General features: G+C 43.4%; 1 protein-coding gene across 2 annotated transcripts in view; it reads right to left on the reverse strand.

Annotated features, from left to right (window-relative positions):
• Positions 1 to 10,056: 10,056 nt before the first annotated feature.
• Positions 10,057 to 17,214, reverse strand: part of SLIT3 (slit guidance ligand 3) — a 599,210-nt gene continuing 592,052 nt past the window's right edge. For both annotated transcript variants that reach the window (XM_058722970.1, XM_058722980.1), the window contains exons 35-36: positions 16,404 to 16,612; positions 10,057 to 14,674 (exon numbers count right to left, since the gene is read on the reverse strand). In XM_058722970.1, coding sequence (XP_058578953.1) covers positions 14,439 to 14,674; positions 16,404 to 16,612 — 445 coding nt within the window. In that variant the 3' untranslated portion in view covers positions 10,057 to 14,438. The remainder of the gene's footprint in view (positions 14,675 to 16,403; positions 16,613 to 17,214) is intronic.

The following is a 17,214-nucleotide window of genomic DNA, read 5'->3' on the forward strand; positions in this document are numbered from 1 at the left end:
TGAGAGTAGACATCCCTCTTGTGTTCCTGACCTTAGGGGAAAGCTCTCACTTTTTCCCCATTGAGGATGATATTAGTGGTGGGTCTTTCATATGTGGCTTTTATGATCTTGAGGTATGATCCTTCTATCCCTACTTTCTTGAGGGTTTTTATCAAGAAAGGATGCTGTGTTTTGTCAAATGCTTTCTCTGCATCTATTGAGAGGCTCATGTGGTTCTTAATCCTTTCTTTTATTGATGTGATGTATCACATTGATTGTTTTTCAGACATTGAACCAGCCCTGTATCCCAGGTCTAAATCCCACTGGTCATGGTGAATAATTCTTTTAATGTATTGTTGGATCCAGTTAGCTAGTATCTTGTTGAAGATTTTTGTATCCATGTTCATCAGGGAAATTGGTCTGTAGTTCTCCTTTTTATTGGGGTCTTTGTCTGGTTTTGGAATCAAGGTAATGCTGGCTTCATAGAATGAGTTTGGGAGTTTTCCTTCCATTTATATTTTTTGGAACAGCTTCAAGAGAATAGGTGTTAACTCTTCCTTAAATGTTTGATAGAATTCCCCTGGAAAGTCATCTGGCCCTGTACTCCTGTATTTTTGGGAGATTTTTGATGACTAATTCAATTTCTTTACTGGTTATGGGTCTGTTCAAATTTTCTATTTCTTCCTGTTTTAGTTTGGGTACTTTATGTTTCTAGGAATTTGCCCATTTTATTGGTGTAGCGTTGCTCATAATATTCTCTTATTGTTTGTATTTCTGCTGTGTTGGTTGTGATCTCTGCTCTTTCATTCTTGATTTTATTTATTTGGGTCATTTCCTTTTTCTTTTTGATCAAACTGGCTAGTGGTTTATCAGTTTTGTTAATTCTTTCAGAGAACCAGCTTCTGGTTTCATTGATATGTTCTACTGTTTTTTTTTGTTTGTTTTTGGGGTGGGTTTTTTTTTTTGTTTTTTTGTTTTTTTGTTTTTTTGTTTTTTTGTTTTTTTTTGGTTTTGATAGCATTGATTTATGTTCTAATCTTTATTATTTCTGCCTTCTTCTCGTTTTAGGTTTTATCTGCTGTTCTTTTGCCATCTCCTTAAGGCATAAGGTTAGGTTGTGTATCTGAAATCTTTCTTCCTTCTTCAGGAAAGCCTGGATTGCTATATACTTCCCTCTTATGAGTGTCTTTGCTGTGTCCCAGAGGTTTTGGGCTGTGGTGTTATCATTTTCATTGGCTTCCATGTACTTCTTAATTTCTTCTTTAACTTCTTGGTTAGCTCATTCATTCTTTAGTAGGATGTTCTTTAGTTTCTAAGTATTTGTTATCTTTCCAAATTTTTTCTTGTGGTTCATAGCACTGTGGTCTGAAAACATGCATGGTATGACCTCTATCTTTTTGTACTTGTTGAGGGCTGATTTGTGTCCCAGTATGTGATCTAATCTGGAGAAGGTTCCATGTGCATTGAAGAAGAATGTGTATTCCACTGCTTTAGGATGAAATGTTCTGTGTATATCTGTTAAGTTTATCCAGTCCAATGTGTCATTCAAAGCCATTGTTTCCTTGTTGATTTTCTGTTTAGAAGATCTGTCCATTGCTGTAAGTGGGGTGTTCAAGTCCCCTACTATTATAGTAGTATTATCAATGAGTTTATATTTGTGATTAACTGATTTATAAATTTGGGTGTATCACATTTGGAGCATAAATGTTTACAATTGTTAAATCTTCTTGGTGGATAGACCCCTTAATTATGACATAATGCCCTTATTAATCTCTTGTTACAGTCTTTATTTTAAAATCTGGATTGTCTGATATAAGTATGGCTGCTATGGCTTTCTTTTGGTAATCATTAGCCTGATAGATGGTTCTCCATCCCCTTTTCAATCTGAAGGTGTCTTTAGGTCTAAAATGGGTCTCTTGTAAACAGCATATAGATAGATCTTGTTTTTTTTTATCCATTCTGTTACTCTTTTGATTGGAGTGTTTAGTCCATTGACATTTAGAGTGAGTACTGAAAGCTATGAATTTATTGCCATTATGTTGCCTGTAGAGTTGGAGTTTCTGGTGGTGTTGTCTGGTCCTTTGTAGTCTTTGTTGCTTTTGGTCTTTTTGTTTTTATTTCTGTTTTGTTTTTTTTTTCCTCCCCTCAGAGAGTCCCCCTTAAAATTTCTTGTAGGGCTGGTTTGGTAGTCACAAACTCTTTTAATTTAATTTTTGTCTATCTCAGAAACTTTATATCTCTCTTTCTATTTTGAATGACAGCCTTGCTGGATAAAGAATTCTCGGCTGTATATTTTCCCAATTCAGAACATTGAATATATTTTGCCACTCCTTTCTGGCCTGCCAAGTTTTTGTGGATAGGTATGCTGCAAACATGATTTGTCTTCCCTTGTAGGCTAAGGACTTTTTTCCTTTGCGGCTTTTATGATTCTTTCCTTGCCTGAGTGTTTCATGAATTTGACTATGATACGCCTTGTTGATGGTTGTTTTTTGTTGAATCTAATGGAAGTTCTTTGTGCTTCCTGGATTTTGATGACTGTGTCTTTCCCCAGGTTAGGAAAGTTTCCCACCATGATTTGCTCACATAAACCTTCTACCCCTTTTTTTCTCTTTTCATCTTGTGGGATCCCTGTGATTCTGATGTCATTCCTTTTTAATGAGTCACTGAATTCTCTAATTCTTATATCATTCTCTTTTTGCCTTAGTCTCCCTCTTTGTCTTTTTCCTGTTTCATTGTTCTCCATAAGTTTTTCCTCTATATTGCTGATTTGCTGCTCTGCCTTATCCATCTTTGCTGCTGTGGCATCCAATCAAGACTGTAGCTCAACTATAGCATTTCTTATTTCACCCTGATTAGCTTTTACTTCTTTTATCTCCGCAGAAAGGGATTGTAATCTATTTTTAATCCCAGCTAGTATTCTTATTATCATGATTCTAAATTCTGGTTAAAACATCTTGCTTGTATCTGTGTTAAGTCCCTGGCTGTCATTTATTCCTGTTCTTTCTTTTGGGGTGAATCCCTTCATTTTTGTCATTTTGAAGGAAGAAAAGGAATTAATAAAGTTAAAAAAAAGTTAAACAAAAACACAAAAAAATCAAATAAAGGATGCTAGATCCTAGGTGTGTTTTGGTCTGGTTGTTGAAAGAAACTTGATAGATTAGAGAAAAAAGGGCAAGATAAGAAAAGGAAAAAAGGAAAACTTTGAAAATTTGAAAAAATGAGTAGAATAAAATAGAATAAATGAAATGGAAATAAAACAGAATATAAAAAATTTACAAACAATAAAAAATATAGTAGATAAAAATTTTTAATAAAAATGGAAAATAAAATTTTTTTCTCTTTCTGTATTCAAGAATAAGAAAAGAAAAAAACAGATGGACCAGCAAACAGAGTCAAATATGATTGAAATTACATCTGGTTTCCCCTTCATAGTCAAACTATGAAGCACTTTATAGTCCATAAACTAAGCAGGCAGAGAGACTTGTGTTCCTCAAGATCGCGGTTGACCCAGTTGGGTGGGACTTAGTGTAACAGCTCCGTTCTCCAGTAGGTGGCGCTGCTTAACTTACTGGGGTGGATTGTTGTGGTGCCTGTAGGCATGTATGGTTATGTGCCGGAGGTTTGAAAATTGTCAACCAGCTACCCAGTCTCTAGTATGGACTCTGTGCTCTTCCCGACAGGCAATTAATCACCCCTCCTTTGTCTCCAGCTTCCATCCACTCCCCTCTTCTACACTGTAACCAAGCCCTCAGGCTGCCAGGGGGCGCCTCCCTCCTGATTTTTAGCTCAGATGAGGCTGCGTTTCCCAACACCTCACTTCTGAGGGACTGTGACCTGTTCTGACCCTCTGGGGGAGGGTCTTACTGAGAAATGGCCAGGTGTGGGCCCACCCCCAGGAACATTTGGGAGACTGTGCTGCTGCTGATGCCCAGAGACTGTGGCCAGGCACCATCCTGCCCCAGAAAATGTTCATGTGATTGTGTAGCAGCAGTGTTTCAGGGACTACGGCAAATCACAACACTCATCTGGTGCCAGGCTTCACCCTTAATGTCCTCACTCCAACACCAGTGAATGTGGCCATTCTCTGGGGTCCACTGGGACTTTTGCCTTTGGGAGGCTGCACTGCCTCTACCAAATGTCTTCCCAGCAGGGGAACCGCCTCTCCCCATGTGGCTCGAGGACCTCTCGGATCTCACACTTTGCTTTCAGGGATTTGTTCTTCCTACCAGAGCGCTGCCAGGTATTGAGCTGTGGAGTTCCAGGTTCTGCACTTCCCCTGTTTATAGAGTCTTAATGGAATTTAAACCCTCTCCTTTCTCCTCCTTTCTCCTCCTTTCTCCCTTTTTTGTTCAGCCCCTGCCTTGTGGCTGTTTCCACTCTTACTTTTTCTCTCTAGCTGGTTTTGGGTGGAGGTGCTGCTTTTCCTGTACTTTCCCCCATCTCCCTCCTCTCTCCGCAAGCAAAATCCGCTCCCTGCGCTCTGTGGCTTCTCTCTCTCTCCCAGTTCATGGTGTTGCGTTCCTGCCAAGTTCTGTGGTTCAGGTTGTGCAGATTGTTGTGTTAATCCTCAAATCAGTTTTCTAGGTGTGCAAGATGGTTTAGTGTTGATCTGGCTGCAACTCAGAGATGAGAGACGCAAAAAAGACTTCCATCTTGTTTCACCATCATGGCCCCTCCCCCTCTTGTTTCTTAATGTAGACATTTACTGTCATGAACTTCCCTCTTAGAACTGCTTTTGCTGCATCCCTAAGTCTTGGCATGTCGTATTTCTAATTTCATTTGTTTGAAGGTCTTCTATTTTCTCCATTGATTGTATAATGTGGCCTGTGGGTTGTTCAGTGGCATGTTGCTTAATGTCCACATTTGTGAATTTTCTAATTTTCTTCTTGTAATTGATTTCTAGTTTTGTACCATTGTGGTTAGAAAAGATGGTTGATATGATTTCAGTATTTTAAACTTATTAAGACTTGATTTGTGGCCTAAACTGTGACCTGTCCTAAATCCCCCAACCATTATTGTATTGCTGACTTTTTATCCCACTAAGTCTGTTAATATTCACCTTATATGTTTAAATCTCCTGTGTTTTGTGCAGAATATTTATAAATGTTCTACCTTGTCTGATTTACCCTTTTCATCATATGTAATGACCTTCTTTGTGTCTTATTACAATCTTTGCATTAAAGTCTAATTTGTCTGATAAAAGTGTAGCTACTCTAACCCTTGGTTTTCATTTGTACGGAATATCTTTTTCTATTCCCTGCACTGTGTGTGTGCTCTGTATAGATAGAGTGGCTTAATGAATAAAAAAATTCTTTTGATCAGATAATTTAGTCCATTTATATGTAAAGTAATTGTTGATGCCTATTGGCATTTTTGTTTTCTGGCTGTTGTGTAGTTCCTTTCTTCTCTTGCTCTCTTCCTTTGTGATTTGATGATTTTCTGTAGTGTTATACTTAGATTCCTTTATTTTGTCTGTCTACTATAGGTTTTGCTTTGTGGTTACCATGAGATTTATATAAAGTGATTTATAATCTAAACTGAAAAATTTTGAATGTATTCTAAAGTTGTACATTTTTACTCCCCCTGCTCCCATCTTTATCACTTTGATATCACAATTTACATTTTTTATCTTGGGTATCCATTAATTATTGTAGTTATAGGTTTTCTATTACTTTTGTCTTTTAACCTTCATGCTGGGTTTATAAGTGATTGACCCACCGTCTTTACAACATCACATTATTTGGAATTCCATATATTTATCCTTCCCATGAAATTTATACTTTCATATGTTTTCTTGTAGCTAATTAGTACCCTTTCATTCCCACTTGGAGAATCTCTTTAACATTTTTTGTAAAGTCAGTCTAGTGATAATGAATTCCTTTTAGCTTTTGCTTGTCTGGAAAACTTTATTTCTCCAATTCTGAAGAACAACCTTGCCAGGTAGAATATTCTCGGTTGGCAGATAGTTACTTTCAGCACTGATAGAACTGCAAATGTAAGCCCTGCTGTCCACCAGAGTCAGGTGATCGAGGATCATTCCCTGGGTGGTAGCCACAAAAAAAAACAGGGCACCAGACATGTGCACCAGCTCCTTTCTGGGAGACAATGGTGGTCTGGAGCACCTGCCCTCCAATGTCTCTGTAGAAGGACTATAGTCAGCCCTTAGATGTGTGTTTAATTAGAAGCTTGCCCTTGAGACTAAAGCTATGAAGATAAGCTAATTGGTCTCTTTCATAGAAAGATTGGGAGCCTCAGTCTATTGCCTCCCACTGTGCCCTAGTGTGTAGCCAGTTAAGAACTCTTTCTCCATTTGTTACAGTCCTGTGGGACCCATGAGTGAAAGCCCCACTGGCCAGCAGAGTCAGGTGATCAAGTTGTTCCCTGGGCAGTAGCCACAGAACTGGGGTACCAGATGGGTGCATAAACTCCTTTCCAGTAGATACTGGTGACTTGGAGGCAAGCAGAGGGAGAGTGCAAAGATGGTACCTACTGGCCTCTGTCTTTGGAGAATATATCAGTAGGTCCCTTACATATGTTAAATCAGATGTCTGCCCTTCAGGCTGATGCTTTAACATAAGTCTCTTACACAGAAAAACTGGTCACTTTTCTGCCTCTGTGCTGGGCTCTGGGGTGGGTGGGTCTACAGGCATGAGCCCTTTAAGAACTATTTCTCAGTTTGCTATAGCTTCGTGGGTCTTGTATGTGTGAGCCCTGATGCTTTTCAAAGCTAGATGTTTTGGGGACTCACCCCTCAAGTGCAGGTCTTCAAAATTGGGGTGCCAGATGTGGATTTCAAACCCTTCACGCCTCAGTGAGAAGCTCAAGGTTGTTACTTTCCTCCTGATTGTGGGTCTCTGTGCCAAGGGGTAGAATTTATGGTAAGATTGTGTCTCAGCCTCTCCTACTTGTTTGGATATGGGTTTTTTTCATGTTCACCTGATGTGAAGGAGTGGGTCAAGTAATTTTTGGGTTTCTCTCAGTGGAAATTGTTCCATATGTAGTTGTAGATTTATTATGTCTGTGGGAAGAGATGAGTTCAGGATCCTTCTGTGTTGCCATCTTGAACTGGAAACTTGTCATAGTTTCTAACTAATTCCTTGTGAGTAATTATTATCTGCAATTTTTGCCCACCTAGCATCTATTACTTCTTTTCTTTGGGGGAAACACCTGTCCTCACCTTCAACTACCTGTTTTTGGCTCCAGGGATGATCATGTGATACAGGCTTGGCCAATCAAGAAGTCTTATTGTTTTGCCCATAATGTCTGGTTCAGTGATGGACATTTACCTGAATCCAGGCCAGTCAGTGGCAGTGACTTTGCTGAGGTGTCTCTTGGGATTATTGGAAAAGAGAAGCCCTTTTCTTCTCGACTTGAAATTAGTAGTTTGTACTGCTTTCATTGTGCAGTGGCTGAGAGTCACTTTGCCAACTCTCTAGGGAGACCTTCATGGGAATGAAGCCAATACAGAAGAAAGCCAAGCATGCATGAGAGACCGGAGCCCTTATGAGATTGTATTGAGCTCCAGGATACATACATCTCTGTCTGATTCAGTGAGAATGATCTTAGATTTTCCAATGACTTGAGCCTACATATTCCTTTTGTGGCGTAAGTTAATTTGAATTGCTTTTTGCCACTTGTAATCTACAGAGCCTTGATTATGTCAAGTATTGCCATCTTTGTTTTTTTAGAAGGACAAACTGAATCTCACAGTGATATTGCTAAAATCAAACAGCAAGATAGGGGAGAAGATGTGGAGCTTTCTAGGGCCAATGAGCTGGAGTTGGACAGAGGTCTGCTCTTATCACCTAGACCTTACTCCAATCCCTGCTCTCAAGGATTGCCTCTCCTCCTCTCTTCCTGCAAATGTGGATATTTACAGGGTCCATTTACAGAGCTCAGGTTGGGCAGAGAGCCTGTCCTATCCCTGTAGCAATTTATAAGATTACTCTGAGTGAGCAAGGTTACTCTGACAACCAGTTAATCCTATCATCCTTACTGGGAGTTGGCCCAACATCCCCTGCCCCATCTTGAAGTTGGGCTGCTTAAGCCTTTTGACCCACACTTTCTTTGCTCACCTTTGACATTCCACAGACACATCCATGGTCCTCATGTCTTTATTTGATAACCTTTGCTGTTCTTCCTGCTGGGACTCAGCTGAGGAATAGAGTTCCAAGAAATAGAAAAAACATTTTTATTAATCCTATTCATTTTTCTGCCTATAGCAGGTCCAAAGGTGCATGTCCCCTGCTCTGCCATATTTTATGTGTCACCTAAGCATAATAAATCCATAATCCACTGTTCACCCATTTGCAGTGACTGAGTGGTAAGGACAGAGTGGCAAAGGAAGGGTGATGGTGGTACCTCATTGCCAGGAATGTTTTGGTCCCACATCAATAACTGTGTTTTAAATACAAGTATACAACACTAGCTTGCTATGTATTCTCACCAACAGACCATGTTCCCCTGAGGAGGCCTATTTGTTACCTATTTAGCATTTTTGCCCCTTTCTTCCCCCCCACCCCCCCCCCCTTTTTTTTTTTTTTTTACCCCTTTCTTACTTTGTAAACAATTCCATTCAGGTGTTACAGGAAGGAGCTGATTAGTCCAAGCCAGAGTTTCTCAGTCTTAAGACTGTTGATATGTTGGCAGGATAATTCTTTGTTATGGAGGCCATTCTGGGCATCATAGGGTGTTTAGTGGCACCTGTGGCCTCCCACTAGATGCTAGTAGCTCCCCTGTCCTAGTCCTACAATATAAAATGTCTCTAGACATTACCAAATGTCTCCTTGGGGGCAATATCTCTCTCAGTTGAGAAGCTCTGCAATTGACACAAAAGGGAAATATGACAGATCAGTAGAACTATAGGTCCCAAACCTGGGAGGAGGGGCTGTTTTGTCTAAGCTTGGAGAGTGGAAGCTGTAGGTTCCTGGCCAGCAGCTTCTTCTGGCAGAGATGCCCAGGCAGCCTGATATAATATGTGTCAGCACAAAATCTCCCCGCTTTCATTTCAGATTCTTTCAAGCCGAAAGCTTTGAAGCTAATATCAAGGGCATCTTGGTAGACACTCAGGGCCTCCAGACTGTATGGCCCTGCTTGCTATGGCCCAGGAACAACAGGCCTGGGCCCTTTCCTATATTTGGTGCATCTGCTGCCCACCAGCGTCTTGCTTCCTAATTGTGTTTTTCATGGAGATATAGGTCTATCTTCTAGGGAAGCAGAAATGGTCCTCAGTCAGTTGGTAGTGGCCTCTAGATCCATGACATTCTTTATTTAGAAAGGCCATTGGCTCCCAAGGTTGTCCCAGGGCTGGGAGGCTGAAGGGTGAGTTCTGTCTCCACCCTCACCCCTGAAAGCCCTCTCATAGTGCTGTCTCACTCATGTCATCACCTCTGGCCTACTAAGATGCTCAAGCTCTCTACCTCCCTTGGATACACCTGTGTGAGGGCAGATTATCTAGTGAGCACTACGGGGTCAGGCTTCCTCCTTCCATTTCTTGGTACTTCATCCACCCCCCGTCTCAATTTGTCACAGAGGCTTTCCTTGACTTCACTGTGGAAAGTACCCACCAGTACATCTCTACTTTTTAATATTATCTGATATTATCTTTACTTATTTGTTGATTGACACTCAGTTAAGCTCCAGGAGAACAAGGACTTTGTCTTGATCATCTTTTGTGTAGTCTTCAGTGCCTAGACCAGTACTGGGCACATAGATGTTCAGAAAATGCTTGAGAAAGAATGAATAAAGGAGGGGATTTCATTAGGCATTGGAGTGCCCAGGACAAATCTTCCTCCACATCTTAATAAGTGTTCTCTGCACTGGAGTGGCATCTTTCCCCATGACCCTTGGCAGTCTGTGACCATACAAATCACATGCCCTGCAGACTTTAAGCCATGTGTTGGGCCTTCTCTTCCATGTCTCTTGGGAACTCTGGATCTCTTTTTCCCCACTTCATGCTTCAAGAAACCAACTGTTTTCACTAACTCCACACCAGACTTGCCCAAATCCCATGAATTACAGTAATCTTTGCCCCAGGGAGTGAAGGTCAGCAGTAAAAATAAAACACACACCAGGGAGTAGGGCTGAACTTCTGGTATTCACAAGAGCATCTGAAGGCTCTCCTGTGACTCATCCATTTATTTTAATGACATCAGAATATGACAGTCTGTTGCATAAAAAATGTACATTATTTATCCCATAGCGGTGAAGTGGCACTATAGCATTGTTTTTAAAAACATCTTAAAAATTTTTCCTCTTAGAATCTATTGTTGGGTTAGAGAAATAAGCTTTGCCAAATGCCCAATTCTGTCTTTGCTTCTCTGGTAGCTGGCATCTTTCACCAACTTTCCCCAAGCATTTTCTTTGGCACTAATCCAGACTAGAATATATGGGTAAGTGTCACCAAACCATGCCATGCCCCAGCTTCCCAGACATCTGAGTGCACTGTCTGGGAAGGGTTTGGGGGGTACTTTCCTGGCCACCTAGAAGGTATTACAGGGTCTTTCTCAAATTTCAGTCTTCCTGGATGCCCATGGTGGAGTAGCAAGAAGAATGATGGCCTGGGTAGACACCAGGGTCTCTTCTTGTTTCTGGTGTTAATTTGTTCGATGACCTTGGTCTCTGGTTTAGACCTCCCATTTCTCTGATTCTCAGGTTTATCACTCATCAGGGATTCCCTCAGGTTCCTTCAGCTTTAATACTGAGACCCTGTGAATTTTGAGGGGCAAGCCCATTTATGCTAGGGGCTTCTTACAGCAAAGTCAATGGGTGGCTGCTTGGCCTTAGGGTTCAGTTCAAAGTAGCTTTGTATATGGTGGAAGGCAAGGTTAGCTCCAGCCCCATCCTGGCCACTCCTGGTTTCCTAAGGGTCATTCTGGGGGATTACCTCTCATTCTCTGGCTTTAGGTAATCTCTTTCCCCTTCCTTGCCCCCTCTTCCTTGTCCTCTTTCTGAAGTGTCAGACTCCGGTTCCTTTCTGAAATTGAAAAGGCAAAGCCATCTTCTACATGGAGCCTGTTGGCATGTCAATAGCAGCAACAACAATGGTAATAACATCTTACATTAAAGGTTTTTAGTTTACACTTTACAAATAACTTTTAAATACATCATTTCATCAGCCATTTTAGGATCTCTTGGTTGAGTCAAAGGGATTCTCCCTTCTCCTTTGCCTGATTCCTGCTCAGGGCGAAACAGAGCCTAACCCCCCTTTTCACATGTGTACGTATCCACACACAAACACTGAACCATACTTTTAAGCATGCAAATTACCTCACTAAATGTTTCTTGCCCTCTGGGACTTTGTTTCTAGAATTTGGCCATCGAAATAAGAGTTTTAATCTCTATTTGTTAGAAAAACTCCTTTTGGGGACAATTTTCTTAATGATATTGTTTAGGCATTTAATAAAGTCAGGGTTTCCAAAACTAAGGGGAAGACTCAAAATCCCCTCAAGCTACACTAAGAACCTGGTCCTTTGTGGCTGACTGCTGCTGAATTCAGGATTGGGCCCGGGGCATGATTGACAGAGGCAGGACTTGGGTTCACTGGGGGAGCCAGAGGGAAAGCTTGCAGCCTGGTGAGTCCTCCCGGAGAAGTCAGTGACCCTGGGGTGGGCTCTCAAGATGGCAGGCTGAGTGGGCTTTATGTCATGTGGAGAGAGGCCAGCTAGGAGTATTGGTGGTAGAATAAGCCTAGGGTTTACCTGCCTGGGTGGGTTGGGCTGGCAGAGCATGAGGGATAGGGAGGGGTGTTGGGCAGATCTCAGGACAGAACTTTTGAGCTACCACGAAGACTCTGGGGACCCACCTGGAAATCAGCATTGTTTAGCCACAAGAAACTGAACAACTGGGAGCCCCCAAGCCGTTCTGGGTGGTGGAGCCCTGTCTCTCCCAAGCCTGTCTTGACTTTGCCCCCAGTTCTCTTCCTAAAACACAGCATGTCTTGCCTTCCCCCTGCTCAAAAACCCCGCTGGGTCCCTGCATTCTAGCTCGCCACACGTGGCTCTTAGTGGCTGAACCTCTGCCTTTACATCTTCCCCACTGACTCCTATTCCCCAGTGAGCATCCCACCCTCCTGCCCCCCCCCCCCCCCAACCTCTGACTGTTCCCGACATACCGGGTCTTTTCCTGTTTCACTGCTTTTTAACAGGCTATGCCCTGGGCGATTAATTCCCTTTCTCAACCCCCTGGCAAACTCCTATTCATCCTTAAAGATCCAGAATTGGAGACTTCCAACTCTGGACATCCACTTCCCTTGTTCATATTGCCATCAGGGAACTCCTATAATAAAGCAGTTGTCCCATGATTGTTTTTGCCCTGGATTGTAGGATTCTTAAAGGCAGATGTTTCTTTCCTGTGAGGAGTAAGTTCTGGAGTTAGGCTACCTGGGCCTAAATCCTGGCTCTACAGTTTACTAGGTGCCTGCTCTTGTGCAAGTTCCTGAACTTCTCTGTGCCTCAACTTATTCAACTGGAAAATGGGTTAGTAATGTCTTTGCAGGGTTGTTTTGAAAATTAAATGAATATTATATACATATACACACATATACCTATATATGTGTGTGTGAATATATATAATATAGAATGGTATCTGATGTATAATGTAGTAAATACTAAGTGAATCTATTACTATTTGAAACAAATCCATCATGAGGTACACTAAGTACCTGGAATATAATCTAAGTATGCATATTTTTAAGTAAGTTCCTCCATTTAATTTCTCCCTCTCTTCCCTCCCTCCCCACCCCTTCTCTCTTCCTCCTTCCCTCCTTATTTGCCACTTGCCTTGTGCTCTTCCATCTTTTCTTTTTCCCTCCTGATTCTTGGAGCCTTTGGCCCACTGTTGGTACTCACAGAACCACTAGGCTCCTCTGGGGACACTCAATGCTGGAAGGTCCTTTGAGCCCCACACTCTCCTCCCTGACACTTCTGCAAGGGAGGCTCCCAGGGGAAAGGAGGGATGAGTGAGAGATGGGCAGCTGAGCCCTGGAGCCCTCTGCACTAGACTGAGTAGGGAGAGAGGCCAGGGCAAGTCTCCATCAGGAGGTATGCCTTTGCTCTCCTAGAACTCTGTTTAGAAACTTTGGATACTGGGGGAACAGAACAAGGAATGGACATGAGCAGGAAAAATAGCAGTAGAGAATATCTACTTTCTTCTCCTGGTAGGGCTTGTCTCATGAACTTAAACTACCTGAATTTCTCCTGTTTACACCATTCTGGAGAAGGAATCTAGAACTTTTGAGTCTGGCTCTTCTACTTATCAGATATGTGGCTTAAGACACAGAGTTTGAGAGAGGCTTTGGTTTCCTTGTCTGTGAAATGGGGCTAAACGGCTTTACCCTTCTCATGGGGGCAGGAGTTGCATGGATAAAATAAGGTGCGGTATGGATATGTGTTGGGAAGTGTTGCAGATGGGCAAGGACTTGTCATCAATATGACGGTGGTCTGGAGGATCCAGTGGCAGAGGCTTGTGCTTCCCATAGGAAGATCCCCCAAGAACTTTCCAGAGTCGGACTTGTACCCAGGCTGTGGGCAGGCTGGGCTCCTGGCTGCCTGCTCTCCCACTACTGCATTCTAATGTGAAATTCGTGGGACATTGGAGGGAAGAGGACAGTGCACAACTTTCCAAAGGAAGGACCAGTGGTTGGGGCCTGAGGAGACCGCATAATCCCTTTTTCCCTTGACTCACCTGGAGAGGGTCAGGAAAAGAGGCGGTGTTTTAAAATTTGGCAAAACAGGCTCAGATGAAGGCTGTGGCAGAGTTTCGGATAGCCCTGTGGTGGAAGCCAGGGCCAGCCTGGAGGGAGAAGAGGGCCCAGACCCCGCTGGTGGCCTGGGGCAGATGGGGGCGGCAACCGTGAGTCTGAGGTGGCCGGGGTGCAAAAGCTTGTCCTGGAAGGATGGGCCTCGGCAACCAGGACTTAAAAGCTGGGTGCTTTTAGGGAAGAGAAAACAGTCATTAAAGATAAGAAGAAACAAAGAAAAATCTTTTCCTTCTCTTCCTCTTATCATTCCTTTTCCTGAGCTCAGTAAGCAGGTCTTGGTATCTCTGCTGACATGATACTGTTTCATCACATTAAAAACTTCCTTCTTCCTCGGACAGGCTATCACTTCTTTATTCTTATCCTTTTGTTTTAAAACATTTTTATTAGTCTTTTTTTTCTTAAAATTTTTAACAGCGGTTTATAAAAACACGACAAATACCCAACACAAGACTTGGTAAAAATAACTCACTATATGGTACATATACTCAGACGGTGTGATATATTTATATAATAAAAGATGAAAATAGTCACTTTCCATAATAAAAATAAGTTCTATTTTTTGTTTATTTTACAATATACTTAATATTCTCTTCTTCTTCCTCTCCAGCGTCCACTTCTTCACCTCGAGTCTCGAGGGGGTCCCACGTGGCTGTTGCAACCCCACGAAGCTGAAGTCTGAGAGGTGGGGGAGCAGAGGGCCTTAGGAACATGCGCGGCAGCCACACTCCAAGTGTCTCTCCACCTCTTCCACAAACGAGGAGCCGTCTGTGCACTGGAAGACGTATTTCCGCCGCTTGCTGCGGGTGGGCCGGCAGCACTGTAGCCCACAGCCCCCACGACACTCCATCACGGGCACTTTGGAGGCTGTGGCGCAAGACGCATAGCCTTTCTGGCGGCGGATCACCTCTCGGACTACCTCCCCCAGGCACAGGCTCGCTGCAGAGGGTAGAAAAGGTAAGGTCAGGGCATTGGTGGCATGGACGACAGGCCAGGGCCAGTTCCTGGGTAGGCTGTTTGAGGTGTAAAGACCATTTGAATGTCTTCACTCATCCCTCTGTCTCCCACCTGTTAACTGCCCAATGATTCCACAACTATGAAGGCCTTTCCTGGGCCAGGCTCTCTACCGGATTTATGACTAAGCTCTGAGGATCTAATGGTGACAAAAACAAGTCCCATCCTTTCCTTCAAGGAACTCCAAGACCAAACTCGATGTGGCAAAGTAGTAGATGGTGGGCTAACTCCTGTGCCTCAGTTTTGATGTGCCACCTAGACTTAAAAACTGAGCTAAATGTCACCATTAAAAACCCCAAGAGATTAAATATTGGGATTTCTGGCTTCACAGAAAACCAGGAAGTGTCTGGTTTGCCCCAGTCCCCACTGGTGCAGCATCTAGGTCTGTTCACTTCAGCGATGACAGAATAAGTAATGATAAACAGAGGTGGATGCTCTATAGGAACAGTATGTGGCAAACAGCCTGCTGCAGCCCAGGGATGTGGCTCTGGAAAGTGCTGCTGGAGGTGAGATCTGCTTGGATTTTCATCTTCTGACTGCACTGTCCCTACGACATTGGGAGGAGGGCTGCAGCAAGGCACTGAGGAAGACCGTACTGAGCTTAGAGTTTGGCTTTGGCCATCAGCCAGACCCTCACTATCCCTGAGCCTGTTTCCTTGTCTGGAAATGGTGATACATTTCCCTGTCCTTCCTATGCCTCACAGCTTATGAGCCTCAGAGGAGACTGTGAGTGAGAAAGGGCTTTATGCATTTTAATGAATTTTGTTAAGCTTGATATAATTCTTCTAAATTATGAGATTGTTACAAGATAATGAGTGTACGAGTGTATGAATGTGTTGGCGAGAGACCAGATGTGGCAACATGTTAATTGGGCAATCTGGTGAAGGGAAGGTGGGAGCTCTTCATATTCTGGCAATTTTTCTGTAAATCATGTTTCAAAATATTTAATAAAAATTATAAAAACATCAGTTTTGGTTGAATAGTATTTCAACTAGATATAAATGTGAGCGTCCCTTAGAGACAAGGTGGTCTGCCTAGGAATCCAGTGGCAGGGAGGAAGACTTCAGTTTCCACGCAGGAAAATAACCCCCTGTGGGGAGGTGGATTTGAATTCTAATACAATCTAGTCTTAATTTTCCTGTTTACTTCAATATTAGCACACTACAGGGGTGCATGGGTGGCTCAGTTGTTTAACCATCCAACTTTGGCTCAGGTCATCATCTCATGATTTGTGGGTTTGAGCCTACCTCAGGCTCTGTGCTGAAAGCTCAGGGCTTGGGGCCTGCTTTGGATTCTGTGTGTCCCTCTCTCTCTGCCCCTCCCCCACCTGCATTCTGTTTCTCCCTCTTAAACATTAAAAAATTTTTTTAAATGCACTACAGGGGCTGGGGGAGGGGAAGAGAGTAAGGAGGGTTTGAACTGCTGTGTTGGGGGCTAATTTGTTACAGAGCAATAGACAACTGCTGCAGCAAGGTAGGGTATTGCCCCCATTTTCAAAATGAAAGAACAGAGGCTTTTCTAGAAAGCAGCTGACAAAGGTCATGCAGCCTCCAGGTGGCACAGCCAGAATTCAAACTTCAGTCTGGCTCTGGGGTCCAGTTCTGACCCCTCCACCCTTCTCTGGTTCCCCCTCCTGGGCACACAGTAGACCCACCTTGCTCGCAGTGCTCCCCACTAAAGCCAGACTGGCACAGACAGTAGGGCTCCCCTCGATCTGAGATGTGGCACTGCCCCTGGTGACACTTGAAGGCCAAGCAGGCGTTGGTGGAGTCGTTCTTGTGGTCACACGTGGGACCCCCGTAGCCCTCTGCACACTTGCACACATACGAGGTCCCGGTTGCCACACATTTCCCATGGCTGCAACTGTTGGCAGAGGAGAGAATGAGAAGGGGCAGAGACAGTGCTGCTGGAGGCTTTCTCTGTCCAGCCCAGCCAGGGACCAGGCTCTGACCAGCAGGCCCAGAGCTGTGGAACCTTAGGTCTTCTCCATCCCATGGTCTGTCCTCTGCTAGCCCAGCGGCTGAGCAGCAGTCTTGTCTTACTCTGCCACAGCTGGAGGCTCACATCACCCAAACTCCACTGCCAGCTGTGACCATGAGGCTGGCTTGCTGTTCTCTAGGCATTAGAACTCACATATCCAAGCGGCAGGTCACAGCTCAGAACATTTTAATTGCCCTATCTTAACTGATAGCAATGGAACTATTACCAACACCATCATCAACGGTGCCAGGCATGGGACTAAGTGCTGTATACCTGGCATCATTCTTATTTTCTACAATCACCTCTCTTCTGCTGCTTCTATGTAGAAGACAGTCTTATCCACATCTCCTAGATGGAGAAGTTGAGGCTGAAATTCACCCTCATTCCACTTGCCAAGCCAAATGCTCATGGGGCTGCATCTGCCCAGAGTCATGTAGGTATGTGCTGTGGCTCTGGACAGGTTCTAAAGGGTCACTTGCCAGAGA

This window comes from Neofelis nebulosa, chromosome 1 (genome assembly GCF_028018385.1).
Source record: "Neofelis nebulosa isolate mNeoNeb1 chromosome 1, mNeoNeb1.pri, whole genome shotgun sequence".
In the NCBI taxonomy this organism is placed as follows: Eukaryota; Metazoa; Chordata; class Mammalia; order Carnivora; family Felidae; genus Neofelis; species Neofelis nebulosa.